At 44.1% G+C, this 27,771-nt stretch overlaps 1 protein-coding gene across 7 annotated transcripts in view; it reads left to right on the forward strand.

Moving 5' to 3' along the window:
* Window positions 1-27,771, forward strand: part of nop9 (NOP9 nucleolar protein) — a 48,482-nt gene that overhangs the window by 15,263 nt on the left and 5,448 nt on the right. For all 7 annotated transcript variants that reach the window (XM_081374881.1, XM_081374879.1, XM_081374876.1 and 4 more), the window contains 5 exons: window positions 16,005-16,241; window positions 18,745-18,939; window positions 22,230-22,337; window positions 23,404-23,545; window positions 27,203-27,395. In XM_081374881.1, coding sequence (XP_081231007.1) covers window positions 16,005-16,241; window positions 18,745-18,939; window positions 22,230-22,337; window positions 23,404-23,545; window positions 27,203-27,395 — 875 coding nt within the window. The remainder of the gene's footprint in view (window positions 1-16,004; window positions 16,242-18,744; window positions 18,940-22,229; window positions 22,338-23,403; window positions 23,546-27,202; window positions 27,396-27,771) is intronic.

The raw sequence follows: 27,771 nt of genomic DNA on the forward strand, positions 1-27,771 counted from the left end.
GGGACCGTGTTTGTGTGTAGCAGTGAGCACATGGGAGTGGGCACATTTTCTACACTTGTAACACCATCGGCGTTATAGAGCAAATGCTTTGATGGCTCATATGTTTAGACGCTCATAAATACTCAAGCACCATCCTGTGAGATGCAGGTTCGCTTTCTGTATGTAAGAAAGCTGGCCGCGAGCTCGGAGAAGACAGCAGAAAAAATATTTTCTGCCGCCAGAGCCGGATTTGAACACGGTTCTCCAGTAAAATTCTGCCACTGAGCCACAGGGGCACACATGAGCTTCCAGTTGGTGCGAGCAAATGACCGAGCGTCGTGTTTCGGCGTTTGTTTGCAGGCGCGCGTGTATTAAAACAGGCCCGTTTACTGCAGCATTAGTATTTCCAGCCGCCTAACTTAGAGGGGACTGAGAAATATGTATCCCGTGAGATGCGGGTTTGCTTTCTGTATGTAAGAAAGCTGGCCGCGAGCTCGGAGAAGCAAGCAGAAAAAAGTTTTTTCTGCTGCCAGAGCCGGATTCGAACACGGGTCTCTGGTGCGGAAGCCTAATGTTCTACCACTGAGCCACAGGGGCACACATGAGCTTCCGGTCAGTGCGAGCATATGACCGAGCGTCGTGTTTCGTTACGGCGTTTGTTTGCAGGCGCGCGTGTATTAAAACAGGCCCGTTTACTGCAGTATTAGTATTTCCAGCCGCCTGAACTTAGAGGGGACTGAGAAATATGTATCCCGTGAGATGCGGGTTTGCTTTCTGTATGTAAGAAAGCTGGCCGCGAGCTCGAGAGAAGCAAGCAGAAAAAAGTTTTTCTGCTGCCAGAGCCGGATTCGAACACGGGTCTCTGGTGCGGAAGTCTAATGTTCTGCCACTGAGCCACAGGGGCACACATGAGCTTCCAGTCAGTGCGAGCATATGACCGAGCGTTTGTTTGCAGGCGCGCGTATATTACAACAGGCTCGTTTACTGCAATAATAGTATTTCCAGCCGCCTGAACTTAGAGGGGACTGAGAAATATGCGAGGATTGGAGGAAGTCCGGCCTAAGCGGGACGAAAACACTCTCTCTTCCTCCTTTCGCCGGTGCTCGTGACGTCCGCTCTGATATCCCTTGAGAACGGCGCAGTTGCGCGGCTCGAACAAAGGGAGAGAGAGCGGGAAGATGTCATTATGTGCTGTGACATCGTTTGTTTGCAGGCGTGCGTGTATAACAGGCTCGTTTACTGCAATATAGATATTTCTAGTCGCCTGAGCTAGGAGGGGACTGAGAAATGTGTGAGAAACGGAGGTGGCCGGAGAGTGACGCGCGCGACCGAGACGCGGGGTAGCTTTCTTATAACGTAAAGGAAGCCAGCCCGTGACCGTCTACTTCTGACATCCCTTGTGAGCGGCGCCTTGCGCGGCTCGAACAGAGGGGGAGAGGGCGTGCGTCATCCGGGGGGGGGTAGCTTCCTTGTAACGTAAAGGAAGCTATAGCCCGTGACCGTCCGTTCTGACATCCCTTGTGAGCGGCGCCGTTTGCGCGGCTTGACAGAGGGGAGTAACCAGCTGGTCTGCTTCATCCCCTGAGGCGACGGCAGTGCGGGCAGAGGCCGGCCGCTGCGCGTCGGTGAAGGGCGGGGGAGAAGGAGAGAGCGAGGCTCGCGGGAGGGGCTCCGGCGAGCGCTCAGCTATAACCACCGGCTCGGAAGGCCTTTGAGAGCGGCGTTTTTTCTTACGCGGCGCGGAAGAGGCAGCCGGAGAAGGTGGAGGATCGTGAAACATGGCGAGTCGAGCCCGCAGGGTCGACATCGGCAAGTCCTCACACTGTTCGCAGCCGCCCGTGAAGGGCGCGGGCTGCGTGGTCGAAACCCAGGCAGAGAGCGCAGATTACGTGGCGGTCTCCGTCGCTGAGCGCGGCTCTGCACGAGCCACAGGATGAGCGAGGCATTTGCAACAACGCCTCGCGCTCTTTTAGATGCAAAGTGTGTCGCGGGGCGAACACACAAACACATACAACACAGAGCAGTAAAAGGATATATTCGCCGGATAGCGAAGCAGGCAGGGAAAGCTGAAGGCGGCGAAGGCGGCCGGCGTCCTCAGGCTGAGATCCTCGGCGTGCTGGTCGCTTGATTCGACGGCGGCTTCCTCAGAGAGCAGCGATGCGTAGAGCTTCGCTGAAAAGACAGAAACCAGAGAAGCAGCCTCCGAGCCCTGTTTATATACGCTAAGCCACACCCCTTTTCGCGGGCTGTGACGCATTAAGCGCGCCAAGCGCGCTCATTGGTCGTGACGTCACGCCAAGGGCTCAGCGGTAGGCTGCTGCAGTTGCCGCAGGGCAGCCAATGGGCACGCTAGTAAGCTTGCCCTAGGTCTGCAGGCTGCCGCACTGCGTTGACAAGATTATAAAAATTAAGGATAATTTTTGGCTTCAGTATCTCGAGAAAGAAAGGCTTTCCCGTAGCGTAACGCAATACGAGAGAACCTCTCGTAAGAGAACATTTTTCACCGATGTCTAGGGGCTGTTTACACCAGGCCACTTTGCGTTTTCTCAGATCGGATTGCAATCTGATTGATCAAAACGATTCAATTATTTACACCTGGTTACATAGATGTGTGTTGTTGTTTTTTTTGCGGATATAACCGATCTTCAATTCCCGCTATATGCAGATTTAATGCAGTGCACCGAAAGCAACAGTTATTATTTTATTGGTCAACAGCTAAAATTTCTGAATCAAAGCCCGCAATAAGAGAAAGCGGAAACAGCCCTGGTAAGATCATTTCGTTTCTTTACATTTAATGAAGATGATTAATGAAGTCTGCGACTTACTTTCACTTTGATTTGCGATAGCACGTTGATGCTTAGCTTCTCATCTGCGGCGATGCGTGTTGCAGTAGCGTCGTCATTACTGACTAAAACATGACATGTAGCCTATATAACACGCTTTCACATGTTTATTTTTTAATAAACCATATTCAACAACATATAAAAATGAAATAATCTTTAGAGTAAAGCCGCAGCCATCATTACCAAGCGCGAACCATTGACAGTGAATGAAACGGAGCGATCTTAGCCTGCAGGCCGTAGTGTGACATGCGTAAACCTGGTGTAAACATAATGACGCGCCACGAGTTTTTATTTAAAAGAAAGAACGTAGCTTATGTTTGTATGTATGTCTAAGCAATTTATATTCACAATACTTAATAACTAATATTATTTTATTGCATTTGTATTAGTTGTTTGAAGAGTTAAAAAAAAATTGGTCGGTCTTAACGCAAGTTTACAACCGGCAAGTCGGTCGGACTAAAAGGGGAAATAAATAAATAATTGGGTCGGTACTAAATTGACAGGGTCGGTCGGGTTACGGCAAACAAGAATATTTTTAAGGATGGCCTAGACTTGAAGATATGCCCTGCGGTGCTCTAAAACAGCGAGCCGGCGTTCTTGAACAGAGACCCATGCATGGCCACTTCATCCGTTTTCTGTGATCGGATAGCTATCCGATCGTGAAAAGACCAGGTGTAAATGCCCTCCGAAACGCATTCGAGGCGGATTTAAACCCTATCGCTCAAACCACTTCAGGAGGAGATCTGAGACGCATTCCAGACGAAACTGGACAAGAGTAGGCCTAAATGTATCTGGTTGTTGAAACTACATATATAAATTTGACTTATCCCAAAAATGCTAAGAAATAAACATGTGAGAGCGTTTTATAGGCCTAGGCTATATGTCATGTTATAGCCAGATATGACGGCGTTACTGGAACACGCATCACCACAGATGAGCATCTATTCATCAAGCCAACGTGCAAACTATCGCAAATCAAAGTGAAAGTCATTCATCAAAACACATTCATCTTCATTAAAAGTAAAGAACCGAAATGATCTTACCAGGGCTGTTGCCACAATATTGTTGCAGTCTTTGATTTAGAAATTATCGCTGATGATCAATAAAATGCAGCTCATATCAGTTGCTTTCGGACGTGCAACAATTTAAATATGTAGCGCGGGAATTCAAGATCGGATTTATATCCGTTTTGCAAAAACACATTTATATGACCGGGTGTAAATGGAATCGTTTTGATAAATCAGACAGCTATCCGATCTGAGAAAACGCATGAAGTTCCCATAGAACTTCTGCACCAGTCCACTGATTTCTGTTGAGAAAGATAAGCATGTTGACATGATCTGGGATCAGATGCGACCGCAACCTGGTGACAGCCAGTCCAGCCGCCGAAAACACCCGCTCTGAGGGGAATGACGTTGCCGGGATGCACAGGTACCTCCGCGCTAAAATCAATTCCATTGCTTCAAGACTCACACTACGCAACGCAACCTGCATTAGATTAATCGATAACAAATAAACGAGATCGACGAAATTCTTAACGATCGATTATCGATCGTCGATTAATTATGCCCATCCCTAGTGTTCAGGTGTGGTGTTGTGTGCTCAGGTGTGTTGTTGTGTGCTCAGGTGTGGTGTTGTGTGTTCAGGTGTGTTGTTGTGTGCTCAGGTGTGTTGTTGTGTGCTCAGGTGTGTTGTTGTGTGCTCAGGTGTGTTGTTGTGTGTTCAGGTGTGTTTGTGGAGAACGTGCTGGCGGAGGTGTGTTGTTGTGTGTTCAGGTGTGTTGTTGTGTGCTCAGGTGTGTTGTGTGTGTGCTCAGGTGTGTGTGTTGTTGTGTGCTCAGGTGTGTTTGTGGAGAACGTGCTGGCGGAGGTGTGTTGTTGTGTGCTCAGGTGTGTTGTTGTGTGCTCAGGTGTGGTGTTGTGTGTTCAGGTGTGGTGTTGTGTGTTCAGGTGTGGTGTTGTGTGCTCAGGTGTGTTGTTGTGTGCTCAGGTGTGGTGTTGTGTGTTCAGGTGTGTTGTTGTGTGCTCAGGTGTGTTGTTGTGTGCTCAGGTGTGTTGTTGTGTGCTCAGGTGTGGTGTTGTGTGCTCAGGTGTGTTGTTGTGTGCTCAGGTGTGTTGTTGTGTGTTCAGGTGTGTTGTTGTGTGCTCAGGTGTGTTGTTGTGTGTTCAGGTGTGTTGTTGTGTGCTCAGGTGTGTTGTTGTGTGTTCAGGTGTGTTGTTGTGTGCTCAGGTGTGTTGTTGTGTGTTCAGGTGTGTTGTTGTGTGCTCAGGTGTGTTGTTGTGTGTTCAGGTGTGTTGTTGTGTGCTCAGGTGTGTTGTTGTGTGTTCAGGTGTGTTGTTGTGTGCTCAGGTGTGTTGTTGTGTGCTCAGGTGTGTTGTGTGTGTGCTCAGGTGTGTGTGTTGTTGTGTGCTCAGGTGTGTTTGTGGAGAACGTGCTGGCGGAGGTGTGTTGTTGTGTGCTCAGGTGTGTTGTTGTGTGCTCAGGTGTGGTGTTGTGTGTTCAGGTGTGGTGTTGTGTGTTCAGGTGTGGTGTTGTGTGCTCAGGTGTGGTGTTGTGTGTTCAGGTGTGTTGTTGTGTGCTCAGGTGTGTTGTTGTGTGCTCAGGTGTGTTGTTGTGTGCTCAGGTGTGGTGTTGTGTGCTCAGGTGTGTTGTTGTGTGCTCAGGTGTGTTGTTGTGTGCTCAGGTGTGTTGTTGTGTGCTCAGGTGTGGTGTTGTGTGCTCAGGTGTGTTGTTGTGTGCTCAGGTGTGGTGTTGTGTGCTCAGGTGTGTTGTTGTGTGCTCAGGTGTGTTGTTGTGTGCTCAGGTGTGGTGTTGTGTGCTCAGGTGTGTTGTTGTGTGCTCAGGTGTGTTGTTGTGTGCTCAGGTGTGGTGTTGTGTGCTCAGGTGTGTTGTTGTGTGCTCAGGTGTGTTGTTGTGTGCTCAGGTGTGGTGTTGTGTGCTCAGGTGTGGTGTTGTGTGCTCAGGTGTGTTGTTGTGTGCTCAGGTGTGTTGTTGTGTGCTCAGGTGTGTTGTTGTGTGTAGGGGTGCGCCTAGGGCTGGGCGATAATTCGATCTCGATACGGGATCGCGATAATATTCTGAACGATTTCGATAATATGCTTGGGACATATTATTCGATATCATATCACATGAAAAACTAAGCGCAACAGTATCTGCCGCCTGCCGGCTGCCGTATGCCGGTAGGACACGCCCACTTCTCAGCGAGCAGCTTGGCTACTACAGTAAACAGAAGGAGACTGAGAGAGAGGGAAAAAAGTTGTAAAAAGGATAAAAAAATTAGCGAAACTGAAGTTGAGGACAGCGAAAATAATGCCGACCGTGAAGGCGACATCACTACATAACTCGAGACCGAAGACATTGTTGAAAAAAAAGGTAACACGACGTCAATTGTGTGGACGTGGTTTGGATATGGCAGACAGCTGACAAGCTGAGCCATATCGCATTAATTATCACAGGCGATCCGTGATAATTAATGCGATATGGCTCAGCTTGCCAGTTAACTACGTCTCTGTGTTGTAAATGCCACTCCATCTGAAAGCAGGTGATGGCGATTTACTTCTAATCAAGGAACCGGCTTTACTGACGAGATGTGCCTATAAACAATGTCATGTGATATATCGCCCAGCCCTTGGTTTACTATGTTTACATATTTGTGCAATTTTGGCTCAGATTTCATTCTACTTATAAAACAATTCTAGAGATCTACCTTAATCTTTCAGGTAGTATTTGTGCCAGGGCCATGTTTACTCTTTTTGTACTTGAGATGTTCACTGTCCAGCCAAAGCAATTTGATGTTATAGTTGTCACAGCTGTTAGTTTATATACAATGTTTCAATAAGTAAAAGTTTGTATTATTGTATAAAGGGAGATGACTCATGATGTTTGCAATTACAAATGATGTGCACAACCTTTTATTTTTGCATTTTTCAATACCTCCAAATACGCTGCTCTCTTGACCAATAGAAAGATTCATACAATGTGGGAGTGTAATGTGAATCCTTTGGCTGCATGAAGACCTTAACAAAAATATTTTGTGCTCATTATTGAAAGGCATATTGTTTAATTTTTTATGTTATTAATCTTTATTCTAAAGTTTCAGTGAATATCTTGTTTCTTCAAGCTTCAGGATGTCCCTTACACTGGCAGAATCTGCAAAAACTACATATCGTGATAAGAATCGAGATCGATCAATATGGAAAAACATATCGTGATAAAAAAAAAATCCATATCGCCCAGCCCTAGGTGCGCCGATCCGATATTCGGTATCGGTATTAGTCCGATACTGGCCAAAATCACTGGATCGGATATTGCATGAATCGCGGGAGTATAACCCGATCCGATACGATCACCTCCCTTAGTCCTAAATTGTCATACAAATGCTTAACAACACCTGAGAGACATGCCGTAAAGAGAGATGAGCAACACGCGTCACGCAGGGTTGCCAGATTTTCACATACAAATCCCGCCCGCGTTTCGGGGTGGGAGAGACCGCGACTTCATCTGGCTGGAGTTTCACGGTACTTTCTCCCGGATGCCTGTTAGATCACAACACTGGAGTAGAGAGCACTACTGTTCAGAAATTAAAACTGTTAAAAGGCTCAAACTAATTGCATAATATAACACTACGCATCAATATCTCTTCCCTTTGTGCTTTGAACTTTTCAATGCGAAGTGCTGTCGCTGTGCACTGTGACTCCATGTCGCTTCAAGCGCATCATTCTGCGCACGAAATGCGCATAAGCGTTTCGTGCCGCTTGGAGCCTTTCATATTACAATACTTTTGAGCAACGAAAGTTTATTGATAGCTTTAGTTGTTCTGTCCTATCTATCATATGTTGCTGCTTCATTAAAAAGCTGCGCTTAAAATTTTAAAAGAAATGTTTTTTAATTATATAGTAGCCTATATATTTTGTCCGTTTTTTGTTTTAGTTAGTAAAATAATGTTTAAGTCAAGCTTAAAAGCCTTTCTCAAAAGAATAATCACAGTCTCTTCCCCACAGTCAAGCATACAGATACAGTTTATTAGGTAATTCAGCACTTTTTTGAATTATTATTATTTTAGTATCGGATTGGTACTCGGTATCGGCCAATACTGAATCCCAGGTATCGGAATCGGTATCGGAGGCAAAAAAGGCGGATCGTGCCACCCCTAGTTGTGTGCTCAGGTGTGTTTGTGGAGAACGTGCTGGCGGAGGTGTGTTGTTGTGTGCTCAGGTGTGTTGTGTTCAGGTGTGTTGTGTTCAGGTGTGTTGTGCTCAGGTGTGTAGTTGTGTGCTCAGGTGTGTTGTTGTGTGCTCAGGTGTGGTGTTGTGTGCTCAGGTGTGTAGTTGTGTGCTCAGGTGTGGTGTTGTGTGCTCAGGTGTGTTTGTGGAGAACGTGCTGGCGGAGGTGTGTTGTTGTGTGCTCAGGTGTGTTGTGTTCAGGTGTGTTGTGCTCAGGTGTGTAGTTGTGTGCTCAGGTGTGTTGTTGTGTGCTCAGGTGTGGTGTTGTGTGCTCAGGTGTGTAGTTGTGTGCTCAGGTGTGGTGTTGTGTGCTCAGGTGTGTTTGTGGAGAACGTGCTGGCGGAGGTGTGGTGTTGTGTGCTCAGGTGTGTTGTTGTGTGCTCAGGTGTGGTGTTGTGTGCTCAGGTGTGTTTGTGGAGAACGTGCTGGCGGAGGTGTGTTGTTGTGTGCTCAGGTGTGTTGTGTTCAGGTGTGTTGTGCTCAGGTGTGTAGTTGTGTGCTCAGGTGTGTTGTTGTGTGCTCAGGTGTGGTGTTGTGTGCTCAGGTGTGTAGTTGTGTGCTCAGGTGTGGTGTTGTGTGCTCAGGTGTGTAGTTGTGTGCTCAGGTGTGTAGCTGTGTGCTCAGGTGTGGTGTTGTGTGCTCAGGTGTGGTGTTGTGTGCTCAGGTGTGGTGTTGTGTGCTCAGGTGTGTTTGTGGAGAACGTGCTGGCGGAGGTGTGTTGTTGTGTGCTCAGGTGTGTTGTTGTGTGCTCAGGTGTGTTGTTGTGTGCTCAGGTGTGTTGTTGTGTGCTCAGGTGTGGTGTTGTGTGCTCAGGTGTGGTGTTGTGTGCTCAGGTGTGTTTGTGGAGAACGTGCTGGCGGAGGTGTGTTGTTGTGTGCTCAGGTGTGTTGTTGTGTGCTCAGGTGTGTAGTTGTGTGCTCAGGTGTGTAGTTGTGTGCTCAGGTGTGGTGTTGTGTGTTCAGGTGTGTTGTTGTGTGCTCAGGTGTGGTGTTGTGTGCTCAGGTGTGGTGTTGTGTGCTCAGGTGTGTTGTTGTGTGCTCAGGTGTGTTGTTGTGTGCTCAGGTGTGTAGTTGTGTGCTCAGGTGTGTAGTTGTGTGCTCAGGTGTGTTGTTGTGCTCAGGTGTGGTGTTGTGTGCTCAGGTGTGTTGTGTGCTCAGGTGTGTTGTGTGCTCAGGTGTGGTGTTGTGTGCTCAGGTGTGTAGTTGTGTGCTCAGGTGTGTAGTTGTGTGCTCAGGTGTGGTGTTGTGTGCTCAGGTGTGTTTGTGGAGAACGTGCTGGCGGAGGTATGTTGTGTGCTCAGGTGTGTTGTTGTGTGCTCAGGTGTGTAGTTGTGTGCTCAGGTCTGTAGTTGTGTGCTCAGGTGTGGTGTTGTGTGTTCAGGTGTGTTGTTGTGTGCTCAGGTGTGGTGTTGTGTGCTCAGGTGTGGTGTTGTGTGCTCAGGTGTGGTGTTGTGTGCTCAGGTGTGGTGTTGTGTGCTCAGGTGTGTAGTTGTGTGCTCAGGTGTGTTGTTGTGTGCTCAGGTGTGTTGTTGTGCTCAGGTGTGGTGTTGTGTGCTCAGGTGTGTTGTGTGCTCAGGTGTGGTGTTGTGTGCTCAGGTGTGTAGTTGTGTGCTCAGGTGTGTTGTTGTGTGCTCAGGTGTGGTGTTGTGTGCTCAGGTGTGTTGTTCTGTGCTCAGGTGTGTAGTTGTGTGCTCAGGTGTGTTGTTGTGTGCTCAGGTGTGGTGTTGTGTGCTCAGGTGTGGTGTTGTGTGCTCAGGTGTGGTGTTGTGTGCTCAGGTGTGTTGTTGTGTGCTCAGGTGTGGTGTTGTGTGCTCAGGTGTGTTGTTGTGTGCTCAGGTGTGTTGTTGTGTGCTCAGGTGTGTTGTTGTGTGCTCAGGTGTGTAGATGTGTGCTCAGGTGTGTTGTTGTGTGCTCAGGTGTGTTGTTGTGTGCTCAGGTGTGGTGTTGTGTGCTCAGGTGTGGTGTTGTGTGCTCAGGTGTGGTGTTGTGTGCTCAGGTGTGGTGTTGTGTGCTCAGGTGTGGTGTTGTGTGCTCAGGTGTGGTGTTGTGTGCTCAGGTGTGTAGTTGTGTGTTCAGGTGTGTTGTGTGCTCAGGTGTGTAGTTGTGTGCTCAGGTGTGTAGTTGTGTGCTCAGGTGTGTTGTGTGCTCAGGTGTGTTGTTGTGTGCTCAGGTGTGTTGTTGTGTGCTCAGGTGTGTTGTTGTGTGTTCAGGTGTGTTTGTGGAGAATGTGCTGGCGGAGGTGTGTTGTTGTGTGCTCAGGTGTGTTGTTGTGTGCTCAGGTGTGTTGTTGTGTGTTCAGGTGTGTTGTTGTGTGTTCAGGTGTGTTTGTGGAGAACGTGCTGGCAGAGGTGTGTTGTTGTGTGCTCAGGTGTGTAGTTGTGTGCTCAGGTGTGTAGTTGTGTGCTCAGGTGTGTTGTTGTATGCTCAGGTGTGTTGTTGTGTGCTCAGGTGTGTTTGTGGAGAACGTGCTGGCGGAGGTGTGTTGTTGTGTGTTCAGGTGTGTTTGTGGAGAACGTGCTGGCAGAGGTGTGTTGTTGTGTGCTCAGGTGTGTTGTTGTGTGCTCAGGTGTGTAGTTGTGTGCTCAGGTGTGTAGTTGTGTGCTCAGGTGTGTTTGTGGAGAACGTGCTGGCAGAGGTGTGTTGTTGTGTGCTCAGGTGTGTTGTTGTGTGCTCAGGTGTGTAGTTGTGTGCTCAGGTGTGTTGTTGTGTGCTCAGGTGTGGTGTTGTGTGCTCAGGTGTGTTGTTGTGTGCTCAGGTGTGTAGTTGTGTGTTCAGGTGTGGTGTTGTGTGTTCAGGTGTGTTGTTGTGTGCCCAGGTGTGGTGTTGTGTGTTCAGGTGTGTTGTTGTGTGCTCAGGTGTGGTGTTGTGTGTTCAGGTGTGTTGTTGTGTGCTCAGGTGTGTTGTTGTGTGCTCAGGTGTGTTGTTGTTAGGGCTGCACGTTTTCAAGTTTTTCATTAACCGTTAACCGAGGCCCTTAGCGGTTAATACTCGGTTAACCACAGTGTGCGCGCCGCAACCCCGAGATAGGCGTAATTTGCGGGTGGGAATGTCCCCATCACTATTTTCTAAGGTCGATATTGTCCCCACCACTTTTGAAACATCTCGCGGGATGAATAACGTTACCAATACAAATAAAAAAACACATCTCCAGTTAACTAGCAGAGCATTCATTTCGTTCGTTTTTTTTAGGCGATCTAGCGCTGAAATATTTTGTTTTTTAAGTGATCAAAGTGCTCGTTGCCGCTGCGATCGAGAAGGGTCTTGTAAAACGTGCTGAGGTAATATTAATTCGTGGCCACGAAACAATTCACCTGAATATTCACCAATTCACACACACACGAAAAAAAAAGGAATAAAAAGATGTACGAGAATAGTCGGCCTTCACTGAAGAGCTATTTTCACTAGTGAGAAAAACAGTTTAATAATTATTAATTCGTGGCCACGAAATAATTCACCTGAATATTCACCAATTCACAAAAAATAGGTCTTTAGCATTCACTAATTAATAATATCAAAGTCTGTTTTTTGGCCACGTTGTAATTCGTTTAATCAAAATGAGGGAGGGAATTAGTTCAACGTGTCCACGATTTATTAAAACGAGGGAACAAATAAGTCGTCGTAACAACTAATTATTAAGATCAGCGGACAGGGCGCATAAGAACAAGCAGTGAGAGAGCCCCGGCCGCGCGCGCGCGCACTCTCACCGCCCTCAAACAACACGAGCGCTGTATTGCTCTCTCTCCCTCGCGCATATCAACACAATAGTAAAAGGTCGGAAGACCGATTGTGTTTTATTGATTAGTAGTTTGTTCATATAAAGTGTTTGATTAGCAAGTACATGTTTAGGAAATGCATAATACAAAATGTATGGGTTAATGTAACGGTAAACGCATGCGCGGGTAACTGCTGGGGTAAAGCTGTGGCTCTGCAGACAGATATTATTGTGCTGCGATCAGTAGCGCGGATACTATGTTTGTTTCTGGCTCGCGCACAGCCTTCATTCACTCTCGGACGCGCGCTTTCTTTCTTTCTTTTGCTTCATATTAGAAAACTGGTCTAGCGGTCTCTGGTGGTGCAAAAATGTATTACAACTAAATTAACCGAGCAAAATGTTTCACTCGGTTACGCAATTTTTAACGGTTAATCGGTTAACCGGTTAACCATGGACACCCCTAGTTGTTGTGTGTTCAGGTGTGTTTGTGGAGAACGTGCTGGCGGAGGTGTGTTGTGTGCTCAGGGGCCTGTTTCAGAAAGGAGGTTAAGTGAAAACTCTGAGTATGTTAACCCTGAAATGAGGGAAACTCTGAGTTTTCTGTTTCAGAATGGGAGGTATGTTAAACCTGAGAAAGCAGGGTAAGTCAAGCCCGTTTCTGAAAGAGAGGTAACTTATACTCAGAGTCAGTTACCATGGTAACTTACTCTGTGAACCTAACCTGGTCGGGAGCAGGTTTTCTTCGGTAAACCCAGAGTTTCTATCGGTCTCCTCCCCTTTTTTAAAGGGGAAGCGGTGTTTAAACACCTCATTCATTCTTTCAGTACATTTTTATTAATAAAATTAATATTTTATTAATAAATAAAATATTGCTATTTTTACTGCAGTTTTTTTCTATTTTTTTTTTTATAAGATAAAGTCTATATAACTCCTTAACTGGCAACTGAAGTAGTAGATTAGAGTTATATAATGTAGTTCTAAACAAATTCTACAGAATTAAACTGTGGCATTTTCTGGAAATCACTGAAATGTGTTCATCTGTGCACCAGAAGTTGCTGGACCGTCCTCCTGCTGTTCACACACACTCTGGGGGCGCGGGGAGAGATAAGAATACCCGTTTATACTTAGATTTAAACTTAGATTATCCACATAAAAATTTGAAAAAATCTGAATGGGTAGATTGTTTGATGTGTAGACACATAATATTAACATTACCTCTGTAGGCCTCTCTGTGGCAGCAGAATCTGTTAGGACCAACAAAAAAAACAACCTCAAAGTAAAATAAATGGAAATATCAAAAATAGCCTATCTAAAAAATAACACATATGTAAACCTCTTACATTTTATGAAGGCCCTTGGATCTTTGGGACTGGCTCTGAAGTCCCTCCTGGAATTCCCTCATCCAGAAATGCTGCTACACTGCTGGACACTGGATGCTATTTAGTTATTTAATATGTCAAATGTTTGTAAAGTCAGGTAGCCTTCACCCATGATATGCTCAAGCCTTACCTGATTGAATTGTGTTTTTATATTTAATTTTCAGCTGCTGCCATGGTCTTTTAATGCCTGCAGGATTGCTCCACATGAAAATTAAAATTAGGTTGAATAGCATAGGCCTACTGTTCTTCCAGTTTCACCTCTGATATTATAACAGTTGGGTAAGTTACTCTAAAATAGTTATCAATGTTATCTTCAACATTGTAATTAGATTAATGTAATAATTACTATCTTTAGAAAGCATTGGTCTAGTAATCATTACTAATTACTAAATCCCATATCAACCTCAACCACTTGAACAATACAAGGAGAGACAAGAAACTGCACTTTTAATGCTTTCAAATAAACAATATACAATTGCATGAACTATTCTTGAATTGACCAAAGTGTGTAGAGGGAGAAGGTTACATAAAAAATATACCTTTTAAAAATGTATGTTAAATCCACTATACAGAATTGTTCTCTATAGTCTATGCAGTTACCTAATTAATGTAATTACATCAGATTTTATTTTAAATTACAGAAGAATTAAGAGTTATCCCTTAAATCAAATCACAATATTTAGATTACTTGGTAATTAATTACACCCAACATGGTTTAACAGTAATTCCTCTTTTTGTTTGGCGCTGTTGCCATGGTGACTCGTAATATCTGCGCTCCATTGATAATGGCTTTTTATAGTTGTGGTGCACGCGCTTAACTCAGAGTAGGTCAACTCAGAGTTGATTGAACTAACTCATTTCAGCTGTTCTGACACCGAAAACTCAGAGTTTCCCATCTCAGGGTAAGTCAACTCAGAGTTCAAGTTTTAACTCAGAGTTGGTTGAACCTCCTTATTGAAACAGGCCCCAGGTGTGTTGTTGTGTGCTCAGGTGTGTTGTTGTGTGCTCAGGTGTGTTGTGTGCTCAGGTGTGTTGTGTGCTCAGGTGTGTTGTGTGCTCAGGTGTGTTGTTGTGTGCTCAGGTGTGTTGTGTGCTCAGGTGTGTTGTTGTGTGCTCAGGTGTGTTGTGTGCTCAGGTGTGTTGTGTGCTCAGGTGTGTTGTTGTGTGCTCAGGTGTGTTGTGTGCTCAGGTGTGTTGTTGTGTGCTCAGGTGTGTTGTTGTGTGCTCAGGTGTGTAGTTGTGTGCTCAGGTGTGTTGTGTGCTCAGGTGTGTTGTTGTGTGTTCAGGTGTGTTTGTGGAGAACGTGCTGGCGGAGGTGTGTTGTTGTGTGCTCAGGTGTGTTGTTGTGTGCTCAGGTGTGGTGTTGTGTGCTCAGGTGTGTTGTTGTGTGCTCAGGTGTGTTGTGTGCTCAGGTGTGTTGTTGTGTGTTCAGGTGTGTTTGTGGAGAACGTGCTGGCGGAGGTGTGTTGTTGTGTGCTCAGGTGTGGTGTTGTGTGCTCAGGTGTGTTGTTGTGTGCTCAGGTGTGGTGTTGTGTGCTCAGGTGTGTTGTTGTGTGCTCAGGTGTGTTGTTGTGTGCTCAGGTGTGTTGTTGTGTGTTCAGGTGTGTTTGTGGAGAACGTGCTGGCGGAGGTGTGTAGTTGTGTGCTCAGGTGTGTTGTTGTGTGCTCAGGTGTGTTGTTGTGTGCTCAGGTGTGGTGTTGTGTGCTCAGGTGTGTTGTTGTGTGCTCAGGTGTGTTGTTGTGTGCTCAGGTGTGTTGTTGTGTGCTCAGGTGTGTTGTTGTGTACTCAGGTGTGGTGTTGTGTGCTCAGGAGTGGTGTTGTGTGCTCAGGTGTGTTGTTGTGTGCTCAGGTGTGTTGTTGTGTGCTCAGGTGTGTTGTTGTGTGTTCAGGTGTGTTGTTGTGTGCTCAGGTGTGTTGTTGTGTGTTCAGGTGTGTTGTTGTGTGCTCAGGTGTGTTGTTGTGTGCTCAGGTGTGTTGTTGTGTGCTCAGGTGTGTTGTTGTGTGCTCAGGTGTGGTGTTGTGTGCTCAGGTGTGTTGTTGTGTGCTCAGGTGTGGTGTTGTGTGCTCAGGTGTGTTGTTGTGTGCTCAGGTGTGTTGTTGTGTGCTCAGGTGTGTTGTTGTGTGCTCAGGTGTGTTGTTGTGTGCTCAGGTGTGGTGTTGTGTGCTCAGGTGTGTTGTTGTGTGCTCAGGTGTGTTGTTGTGTGCTCAGGTGTGTTGTTGTGTGCTCAGGTGTGTTGTTGTGTGTTCAGGTGTGTTGTTGTGTGCTCAGATGTGGTGTGTGTGCTCAGGTGTGTGTGTTGTTGTGTGCTCAGATGTGTTGTGTGTGTGCTCAGGTGTGTGTGTTGTTGTGTGCTCAGGTGTGTGTGTTGTTGTGTGTTCAGGTGTGTTTGTGGAGAACGTGCTGGCGGAGGTGTGTTGTTGTGTGTTCAGGTGTGTTGTTGGGTGTTCAGGTGTGTTTGTTGTTGTGTGCTCAGGTGTGTTTGTGGAGAACGTGCTGGCAGAGGTGTGTTGTTGTGTGCTCAGGTGTGGTGTTGTGTGCTCAGGTGTGTTGTTGTGTGCTCAGGTGTGGTGTTGTGTGCTCAGGTGTGGTGTTGTGTGCTCAGGTGTGGTGTTGTGTGCTCAGGTGTGTTGTTGTGTGCTCAGGTGTGTTGTTGTGTGCTCAGGTGTGTTGTTGTGTGCTCAGGTGTGTTGTTGTGTGCTCAGGTGTGTTGTTGTGTGCCCAGGTGTGTTGTTGTGTGCTCAGGTATGTTGTTGTTGTGTGCTCAGGTGTGTTGTTGTGTGCTCAGGTGTGTTGTTGTGTGCTCAGGTGTGTTGTTGTGTGCTCAGGTATGTTGTTGTTGTGTGCTCAGGTATGTTGTTGTGTGTTCAGGTGTGTTTGTGGAGAACGTGCTGGCGGAGGTGAGGGGGAAGGCGCTCCTGGTGGCGACGGACATGACGGGGAGTCTGGTTCTGGAGGGTTTGCTGGCGCTGGCCAGTCCGGCTCAGGTCGCAGAAGTGCTGGAGGAACTGGGAGGAGAGACGGGGTCAGAGTTCACAGCCGTGGCGTGTGATCAGTGTGGAGGCCATGTGATGGAGAGCGCAGTGAGACAGGCACGCAGGTGGACAGGTGAGGCCACGCAAATCCAGCTTTTAATGTTGTTTGTGTGTCTATGTGGTGTTTTTAATCTGCTTTAAGACAAACCATGTGTAAGTTCATAAGTCGACAGCATTGCTGAGTATTTCCTCCTTAAAACTGCAGTGAACAAAAGACAGTCTCAAAAACACGCTTTGAAAGAGGTGAGATGGGCACGTGTGTACTGGAGGCACAGTTAAAAATTAATTAATAAATTAATAAAAAAAAAAACTATATATATATATATATATATATAAATCATTTTTTAAAGATATTTCTAGGGATGCACTGGTACCTCTTTCTTCAGTACGAGCCTGATACCGGTAATTATTTTTTTTTTTTTGTATTTGCCGATACCAAGTATTTTCATTGCATTTTTAATTATTTATTTTTTTATATATATTGGGCAGAGAGACCAAAAGAATATGAATCAAATTAGTTTGCTTAACAAAAAATTTATAAATACATATATAAATAAAAAGTAGATTAAAATTTACAAATCAAACATTTGATTTAAATAGATAACATTAAAATAAACAAGTAAATAAGTTAAAATTGTAAAAGTTATTATTTATTCATCTATTTAACAGATTCAATTAGATTAAAAATAAACAAAATTGACGAATATAAAGAACAAGTGGATACGAGCCTTATTTTTTTACTTTGCCGATACCGAGTATTTTCATTTTTATTTTATTTTTAAATATTGGGCAGAGAAACCAAAAGAATATGAATCAGCAAATACATATTTCCTTCAGCTATTTTCAATTATGGACTTTTATTTAATTAAGCATTATATCCATTATAAAGCTCGGAAGATCCAGGACATTATTTAATATACTGTAACTCTGATTGTGTTCGTCTGACAGAAGAAAGTCTTATACACCCAGGCTGAGTTGAGCGAGAGTCACTAGCCGCGTTTCCATTAGCCTTCAAATTGCGCAAATTGAAATTGCGAATTGAAAATACGCCCAATGGAAACACGTCAATTTCGTAAAAACTCCCATTTATTGCAATAAAGTTTTTCCGCTCGCATGAGGGTTTTTTTCAGGCAATTCGAAGAAGGAATATTTCGCAAAACTGCAATGGAAACAGTTTTTGTGCATTTGCAGTCACCTGACGTAGACGACGCGGTGTGTTTGGACAGAATACGAGACAGAGTTCTTTATTAAATTCATAAAAGACAAAAGAATTACAGGAATACTGGATTCTAAACCTCAAATAAATCCCACAATCAAGACCTCGCAGCAGATCTGAGGGAGAAACACCCAGAAACTCCTCATATGAGCCGCTCACAGCATAAGGGTCGTTCCTCACCATTAATGCTTGGAAACACACATACATCTCCTTCCATAAATGATAATGGCCAGTGCAGTGGCTGCTGGGATATAGTACATAAACCTACCAATGTCCGTTGCCATGGTTTCTGGAATGACTTTACTGATCGCGAGAGGAAAAAATTAAAGGGTTAGTTCACCCAAAAATGAAAATTCTGTCAGTAATTACTCACCCTCATGTTGTTCCAACCGCGTAAGACCTTCGTTCATCTTCGGAACACAAATTAAGATATTTTTGATGAAATCAGAGCTATGTCTCACTCCTCCATAGGCTGCTATGTGACCGAAACTTGCTGGCCCAGAAAAGTTATTAAAGAGATCGTTAATATAGTCCAGGTGACTACAGTGACTCAATCTTAAGTATATCAAGCGACGAGAATACTTTTTGTGCGCAAAAACAAACAAAAATAACGACTTTATTCCACTTTTCATTTCCTTCTCTCTGAGCCTCTAGTTGTTTCGCGTAGTGTTTTTGCGCTGCGCGTCTGTGTTACACGTCACCACGTAGGCTCACTATTGGCCGACGCCGGTCATGTGTGTGATGCGTGATGACGTGCAACACAGACGCGCAACGCAAAAACACTACGAGGCTCAGAGAGAAGGAAATGAAAAGTGGAATAAAGTCGTTATTTTTGTTTGTTTTTGCGCACAAAAAGTATTCTCGTCGCTTTATAAACTTAAGATTGAGCCACTGGAGTCACTTGGACTATATTAACGATCTCTTTAATAACTTTTCTGGGCCAGCAAGTTTCGGTCACATAGCAGCCTATGGAGGAGTGAGACATAGCTCTGATTTCATCAAAAATATCTTAATTTGTGTTCCGAAGATGAACGAAGGTCTTACGCGGTTGGAACAACATGAGGGTGAGTAATTACTGACAGAATTTTCATTTTTGGGTGAACTAACCCTTTAAGTTTTAGTCGCATAACATCGGTTAATGGAAACGCCGTCATTTCGAAATAGTTTTTTGTCAACATTTAGAAAAAAATCACAAAAGTTTTGCGCAAATCTGTAATGGAAACGCGCCTAATCATGCGCTAATTCTCATTTTTGTGTTTGGTTAACTCTCGCGTGTCGCTCGGGCGTTTGGGTTTGTGAATCTGCACTGAAGCTGGTGAAGTGTGTTTACAGTGTCTCCTCATCTCATGTTCCTCTACAGAGGAGGAGTCTGACGTCACAGGGGCCGAAGAGGAGCATTGTGGGATGCTGGAGGCTCAGGTGCAGCGTGTGAGTGCAGTGGTCCGGGAGAATCTGCTGGCGTTCGCTCAGGATCCGTACGGATCGCATCTGCTCCGGACACTCATGCAGGTGCTCAGCGGATGCTTGACCCGAGACACACCCGGCGCTCAGAAAGGTCAGGATCATCATCATCATCATCATAATAACGCTTGCTCCTCGGATCCTGTTTCAGGGTTTGCGTTCTCAGGCCTTTATGCGTCATACAGGACGTGGAAATAGATTGAACACAATATGTCGGGAGATATGGAGAGATATACGTTTGTTTGAAGTTTTTTCGTTTTGTATAATTTGTACTTTAAAGGTGCAGTGTGTAAGTTTTAGCGCATCTAGTGGTGAGGTTGTGAACTGCACCCAACAGGAGTTACGGTGGCGACAGGAAGTGATGTCGTTGTCTGAGACAGCAGAGAGTAGCCAGTTAAACAGTGAGGTTTCCTTACAGAGATAAATTAAGACATTGTTTACTTAATTATTCAGTAAAACGATGTTATTGTGAATATTATTGTTAGTTGTTCATCATTGTGTCACTGTTTCATTCGCTGACTTTAGCTTTTGCTTCTTTACACGAAGAACAACATAGTGACGAAACGCGTTTGTCCGCTCAGGGCCACCGTACGAACATGTCGCAGAACACAAGCCATGCTTTCTAGAGCCCGACCGATATATCGGCAGGCCGATATTATCGGCCGATATTAGGCATTTTCAAAACTATCGGTATCGGCATTTATAACGGCCGATAAATTAATATTTCAAAAATAAAATAAAAACGGACGAAACACCCTTCAACCATGTTATGAGTGTTGCCGTTGTATAGTTTGTCCACCAGAGGGCACTCTACACCGTCCCTGTTGGCAACACTCGTGTATAACGCGCCACACATTCTGCAACCTGTTGATCCAGCCCGAGTCGGGCAGAGAGAACCGCGAGTGAGATCAGCGGTGAAGTGTGTTCATGGTGAGTTGGTCACGACTCACGAGACATACATTGCTTGAATAACAATTAAAAGAACATCCCTATCAGTTCTCTTAACTCAAATAAGGATGACAAAATTCGTGACTCATGTCCAGTTTTGCTGCGGTTAAATAAGCCGAGAGTGAAGCGGAACAACGCGACGTAGGCTATATTCACATAAAATGTTAACACTGCAGTTCACAAAAGTTCATAATGTGCATGTGCTTTAATGCTTTGTCGGTTAAACATTTAATTTTAAATACTGATGCGCTGTTCTAACGTGTGCGTTTCTCAGCGCGTACATGTGAAGCTCACATGCACTAAAAGCCTTTCTAGTACCAGCGCCTGGATACTGGATTAAGTTATCTTTCGAGTATTATTGTGCTAATACTGTTAAATACACACAAGATTTACATAAACAAAGTCGGTTGTCTAAAGTAAAGGCAAAAATTGAGAGAAAATCTGCTTGTCAAATGTGTGTACATTAGACGTGTCGTGCTCAGCTCTTAAAGAGACAGTAGCAATTGTAAACACATTGCCGCTTGTCCTTAAAGGGTGTGGCGATTTAAAAAAAAAAAAAAAAAAAGGAGCTTTACGCCACATCTTTGTTTTGTTTACTTTTATTTTTACTTTCACTTTGCGTGTATGGGTGGAGTGTCAATTAACAACGGAAGGAAGTTGTATTTAAAGGGAGTGTGTCGTACCTGAATCAGAAGCGTCATCCGTTTGTTTGCACATGAGGGTTGCCCGTATGAGTGAGGATTTACGGTGGAAAGACGGCTGCGTGTCAATCAGCTGTTTCATGTGTATGATGTCTGGTGCGTGACTGAAGCATTGCACTTCCAGACCAACTGTCATGAGCTGTCCTGAAGACAAGGCAAAAACCGCTTATCCACTTATCTTGGTGTCTGGTGACTCGCAATACTCATTGGTGCCTTCAATACCTGCAAACGTGGTCAGTACCTCTGCGCCGCCATTACACACACTGCAACACACGCACGCACCCACTCGCATAGCTTTCATATTCGCACATTCTGTGTGCTTAGTGTTTTGTTTATAATTGTTGTTGGGCGTTAAAATTATTGTTGCTGTTGATTTAATGTTGGTGATTTACCACAAGATTTATGAGATGTTTATCCAATGTTTTCTTTGTTCTCTCTTTTCTTTTTTTATGGACATTTTTTGTGAATGAATGTGGACACGAATCTGCGAACGTGGATTAGCGTGACGCGGTCGGTTCCGGCACGGGGCTCGGATCTCAAAGACCAGAGACCGCTGTGAACTTCCTTTCTTATTTTGTTTAATTTTATTTTTTTTGTCCATTTCGTTTTCTGTGTGATTATGATTTTGAACATATGGAAGAATAAATATTCCTTGTGAAATGACCTTTTTTCTGGGATTATTATTATTATTTGTTGTGTAACAGGTGGTTACATTTTCTGCTATCCTGGGTTAAGTTAATTTTTGACAGGTTTAATCCTGTCTGGCGCCCGAAGGTTTTCTTTAAAATAATTAATTTAGGTTAGGGCGGCCACCACCGTTACAAGGGATAGTTCACCCAATAATAAAAATGATCTCATTATTTACAGGCACTCTAATGTTGTTCCAACTGTATTAATTTCCTTCTAATATTTTTCTAATATTAATAGTTTGAAGAATGTGGGTATCCAAACAGTAGCTGGTCCCCATTGACTTCCAAAGGAGAAAAATATACTATGGAAGTCACTGGGGTACATCAACTGTTTGGTTACCCACATTCATCCAAATAACTTATTTTCAACAGAAGAAAAAAACAACTTGAGAGAGTAAATTATGACAATTTGAATTTGTTGTTTTTGTTCAAAGGACTAAACGTTTAGTCTTAAAAAAAAATCTTAAGTTTGTATTTTTATACATTTTATTTATCAGAAGTTTAATATATTTTGATGTTCCTCTGTTCTGTTGTGACAATAAAAGAAACAAGTTTCTTTTTAAAATGCATTATCATATTATTTTAGTTAAAACTCATAAATAACTACAAATAACTAATGTTAGGGAAATCTGATGTTTTGTTGCGCGTTTCTGAAAAAAAAAAAAATTTAAAACCAACAAATATTTGTACCTGTATGAGCCTTCAAAATCCTTTATCGGTCGGGCTCTAGTAGCCATCAAAAGTTTGTACACACCAATTGTAAAGTGTGTCCAAACTTACTGTACTATAATACACATAAATAATATTGCTACTGTATTATAATATACACATAAATAATATCGGCCGATATATCGGTATCTGTTTTTTTTTTATCGGTATCGGCATCGGCGCCCAAAAATCCATATCGGTCGGGCTCTAATGCTTTCACAGCCGAAACATGTTGTGTGTGTTTAACTTTACCTGTGTTTAACGGTTCTTACGGTTCTGGTTTCGGTCTTCTTTATCTAGAGCCTCTGATCAGTTTTATTCTGTTTAATGTGTTTCAGCCAAGAAGGAAAAAAGATGTGAAGTTGAGCTGGTGGACTTCGAGATTCCCACATCGTTCTGGTGGGAGCTGAAGCATCTGGCCGATCGTCTGATGGAAAACATCAACGGTGATGACGTTTTCCCACCAGTGTTTTCAAGTTAAACTTATGGCAACTGGCTGAAAAAAAAAAAAAAAAAAAAATAAATTAAAAAAAAAAATATATATATATATATATATATAATTTCAATTTTATTTCAGTTAACGTTTATTTTATTTTATAAGTAACACTTTTTTTTATGGTTTTTAGTTAACTCTAATAACCCTGCACTACAATTGCTATAATATTTTTCATATATTCTTTTTATAGTTTTATTTATGTCTATTTTTTATTTTATTTTAGTATATCAAGTCTGTGTTTTTAATTTATTTTAGTTTTATTAGTATTTTTAATTAGTTTTTTTGTTAATTTTAGTAAAAAAATTTAGTACTTTTGGTATGTGCTTTGACTTTTTTTAAATTTAAATATTGCTATTTAGGTTAGTTTCAGTTTTAGTTTTTATTTTCAGTTAATAATTTTAGTACTTCAACTATTGGCAACTAGAGATGGACTGATGTTGTTTTTGTATTACTGATACCAATTATTTGCATGTTTACGTGCCCGATAACCGATATTCAGAACCGATATTTATTTATTTTATTTCTGTTTTATGTATAAATTCTGCAATTATACTTACCATTTATCGGTGAAACCGATATTACAAAACCGATACCCGATTATGGGAAAATGCTTAAATATCGGTAAAACAGATTATCGGTAGATCTCTAGTGCCAAGGCAACATTTCTAATTTTCAATGAGTTTTTCTATCTAAAATTTATACTATATTTTATTTCAGCTTTATTTCAATCAACAGAAATACTTTTAATAGTTGTAATTTTAGTTAATGCATCAAGTTAAACTAAAGGCTACTAGCTCAAATATATATATATATATATATATATATATATATATATATATATATATATATATATATTACATTTTATTTCAGTTAATGTTTATTTTATTTCAAGTAACAAATGTTTTTTATTAACTGTAATAACCCTGCACTATATTTCTATATTCTCTAAATTTCTACATTAAAATTTCGTTTTTTTTTAACAAATCAAACTCTGATCTGATGTTGCATTTCTTCAGTCTTTGTGTCGAACCTGACGGCCTGCGCTGCTCTTCAGACTCTGCTGACGGTGTGTCACCGCAAGAGACCCAAACTGTGCAATAAGCTCAACAAGAGCATCATGGGATACCTGACGTCACTCAGCTCGGCTCCTGGAGTCAGGTGAGGAAGATCATCGGGCGCAGTGTAAATAGTCTCGTTTTCGTCTATAAAAAAATGTCATTGACAAAAATAAAGACGAAAATTATTTGTCAGCGAAATTTTTTATAGAAGAAAACAAGACTATAACTAAATAAAAACAGTTTTAAATGAAAAAGTCTCGTTTTCATCTATAACAAATGTCATTTTTTATGTCGAATTATCTAATAAAGACTAGACGCATATGTTAGGTAGGGATGATTTGGGAATAGATCCAGTCAGAACTGATCGTAAACACACGTGCATCAGTGCATTGGATCCGCGCATTCGTTCTTAAAGTGACAGTGCGTAATAAGTAATAAAGGGTAATAAACCCTTAATATTAATCAAACAACAAAAGAAAAAGAGAAAAGCATTCACTGCTCTTTAATAGCTTTAATAAGGATTAATTATATTTAATTTATACAAATAAATTATGTATGATGTATTCAAGTTGTTTTAAAGAATGCATATATCATTAATTTAAAGACTGTGTTCTACTTTAGGAAAAGTGATTTTAATTTTTTTAATGTCACAACAGTTAAATCTGTGTCTGTATTGCATGTTCAAACTTTAAAATCATTCATATTAACTGGTTTATATATATTTTTCTCCGGGAGTATATAATGGGTTTGGAAATTTTTGAGAAATTCTAAATTAATGCATTACAATTTAACTAAACCCATTAGATTTTAGTCGACTAAAACTACTGTAGATTTAGTCGACTAAAATCTTATTGTATTTCGTCGATTAAAACTAAAACGAGTATGACTAAAACTAAATGGCATTTTAGTCAAAAGACTGTCGTGTGAGTGATAATTCTCCGGTCCAGGGTTATTATCGTTAACTAAAAGCAAAACTATTAAAAACATTTCTGTTCATGAAATAAAGCTGCACTCGTCCTGTGAGCGCCCTCATGTGGAGCCAGAGTGGAACTGCACTCGTCCTGTGAGCGCCCTCATGTGGAGCCAGAGTGAAACTGCACTCGTCCTGTGAGCGCCCTCATGTGGAGCCAGAGTGGAACTGCACTCGTCCTGTGAGCGCCCTCATGTGGAGCCAGAGTGGAACTGCACTCGTCCTGTGAGCGCCCTCATGTGGAGCCAGAGTGAAACTGCACTCGTCCTGTGAGCGCCCTCATGTGGAGCCAGAGTGGAACTGCACTCGTCCTGTGAGCGCCCTCATGTGGAGCCAGAGTGGAACTGCACTCGTCCTGTGAGCGCCCTCATGTGGAGCCAGAGTGGAACTGCACTCGTCCTGTGAGCGCCCTCATGTGGAGCCAGAGTGGAACTGCACTCGTCCTGTGAGCGCCCTCATGTGGAGCCAGAGTGGAACTGCACTCGTCCTGTGATACCCCTTTTCCACCAACAAGAACCGGGTGCTGGTTCAGAGCCAGAGCCAGAGCTGGTTCAGAGTTGGTTCGACTGACGAGCTTAATAGAACCGGTTTGCCTTTCCACCGGCTAGAGAGCCACAACAGAGCCAGATCTTACGTCACTGTATACGTCTCATGTTGCCCAGCAACCGCTAGTGCGGTAGCGCCAAACACAAACACGCCAGGCTTGTTCGAGATGCATCGGCTTCTCGCAGATCGATCGCCGCGTGACATCAAAGCACTGCGATAGCGATCTAAAAGCACAAGGAGTCGTGTGCTCTTCAAACACCCTGCAACTCCGATCGGTCCCTGCCGCTCCGATGCATCTCGAACAAGCCATCAACAATAACGGACGTTGTAATACTATGGATGCTCATGGATTTGCAAAAATACATCGGAATCCAACGCGTTCGTGCAGCTCGCCGTAACTTACATAGACGGATATTATAATCGAGCTGCTATTAGCTCGACTAGCTGCTATTTAAAAATGGCGGTCACAAGTTTCTATTCGTCTTGTTGGTCACGGTAACCCCGCCCCCAGCCCCTGACGCAAGCGGTTCTTTCTAGACCCTGCAATGATTTGGTGCTACTTAAGAACCAGTTTTACTGGTTCGGAGCTGGTGCTTTGGCGGTGGAAAAACAAAGAACCGATTTGAAACTAGGCTCTGGCTCCGAACCAGCACCAGCTCTGCCTTGGTGGAAAAGGGGTATGAGCGCCCTCATGTGGAGCCAGAGTGGAACTGCACTCGTCCTGTGAGCGCCCTCATGTGGAGCCAGAGTGGAACTGCACTCGTCCTGTGAGCGCCCTCATGTGGAGCCAGAGTGGAACTGCACTCGTCCTGTGAGCGCCCTCATGTGGAGCCAGAGTGGATCTGCACTCGTCCTGTGAGCGCCCTCATGTGGAGCCAGAGTGGAACTGCACTCGTCCTGTGAGCGCCCTCATGTGGAGCCAGAGTGGAACTGCACTCGTCCTGTGAGCGCCCTCATGTGGAGCCAGAGTGGAACTGCACTCGTCCTGTGAGCGCCCTCATGTGGAGCCAGAGTGGATCTGCACTCGTCCTGTGAGCGCCCTCATGTGGAGCCAGAGTGGAACTGCACTCGTCCTGTGAGCGCCCTCATGTGGAGCCAGAGTGGAACTGCACTCGTCCTGTGAGCGCCCTCATGTGGAGCCAGAGTGGAACTGCACTCGTCCTGTGAGCGCCCTCATGTGGAGCCAGAGTGGAACTGCACTCGTCCTGTGAGCGCCCTCATGTGGAGCCAGAGTGGAACTGCACTCGTCCTGTGAGCGCCCTCATGTGGAGCCAGAGTGGAACTGCACTCGTCCTGTGAGCGCCCTCATGTGGAGCCAGAGTGGAACTGCACTCGTCCTGTGAGCGCCCTCATGTGGAGCCAGAGTGGAACTGCACTCGTCCTGTGAGCGCCCTCATGTGGAGCCAGAGTGGAACTGCACTCGTCCTGTGAGCGCCCTCATGTGGAGCCAGAGTGGAACTGCACTCGTCCTGTGAGCGCCCTCATGTGGAGCCAGAGTGAAACTGCACTCGTCCTGTGAGCGCCCTCATGTGGAGCCAGAGTGGAACTGCACTCGTCCTGTGAGCGCCCTCATGTGGAGCCAGAGTGGAACTGCACTCGTCCTGTGAGCGCCCTCATGTGGAGTCAGAGTGGAACTGCACTCGTCCTGTGAGCGCCCTCATGTGGAGCCAGAGTGGAACTGCACTCGTCCTGTGTGCGCCCTCATGTGGAGCCAGAGTGGAACTGCACTCGTCCTGTGAGCGCCCTCATGTGGAGCCAGAGTGGAACTGCACTCGTCCTGTGAGCGCCCTCATGTGGAGCCAGAGTGAAACTGCACTCGTCCTGTGAGCGCCCTCATGTGGAGTCAGAGTGGAACTGCACTCGTCCTGTGAGCGCCCTCATGTGGAGTCAGAGTGGAACTGCACTCGTCCTGTGAGCGCCCTCATGTGGAGCCAGAGTGGAACTGCAGTTCAGAAGCTGGAAGTTTACTGAGAGTGGAACTACTCCCCTTATTAGACATTCTCTGGTTTAACCTAAAAAGGAAGTAACCTAGTTGCTTTAAAATTTTAAGTTCATTGAAATCAAAAAAATTGAGTTGATACAATGAAGGAGATTGGTTTAATCAACAGAAACTCAAAATATGATGTTATCTGAACCACATGAATTATCTAAGTTGATTTGATAAAAGAAAAAATGCTGTGATAAGAACTCATGTAAATAACAGTGTGGATGTACTGACTTGTAACTCTGTTTCTGCCTCAGTCCTCTCCTGGTGTTCATGAAGGACCCGTCCGGGAGTCATCTCCTCCAGAAGATCTTCAAGATCTCCCAGAAAGCTTTGCTGCGAGATGTTTACAGGAACCACCTGAGATCTCATCTGATGCCTCTGGCTCTTCATCCCATCGCAAACTTCCCCATCCAGAGCCTGATCGCGGCGTCCACACCCTTCAAACTGGTAATGCTCTCTTTACCAGTGCTAGTGATGTTCCGCATCTTCTTTACAGGGTTCCCACGCATCCTTAAAAAGTCTTACATTACTATTTTTTTTTTTTAAAGGGATAGTTCACCCAAAAATTAAAATTAGCCCATGATTTACTCTCCCTCATGTCATCCTAGGTGTATATGACTTTCTTCTTTCAGACAAACACAATCAGAGTTATATTAAAAAATGTCCTTCTGAGCTTTATAATGGCAGTGATAAAAGTGCATCTGTCCATCATAAAAGTGCATCTGTCCATCATAAAAGTGCATCTGTCCATCATAAAAGTGCATAAAAAGGCCATAAAAAGTCTTATTTTTACTTTTGAGAGGTCTTAAATTTTAGATGACAC

Source organism: Scardinius erythrophthalmus, assembly GCF_964197995.2.
Source record: "Scardinius erythrophthalmus genome assembly, chromosome: 9".
Taxonomy (NCBI): Eukaryota; Metazoa; Chordata; class Actinopteri; order Cypriniformes; family Leuciscidae; genus Scardinius; species Scardinius erythrophthalmus.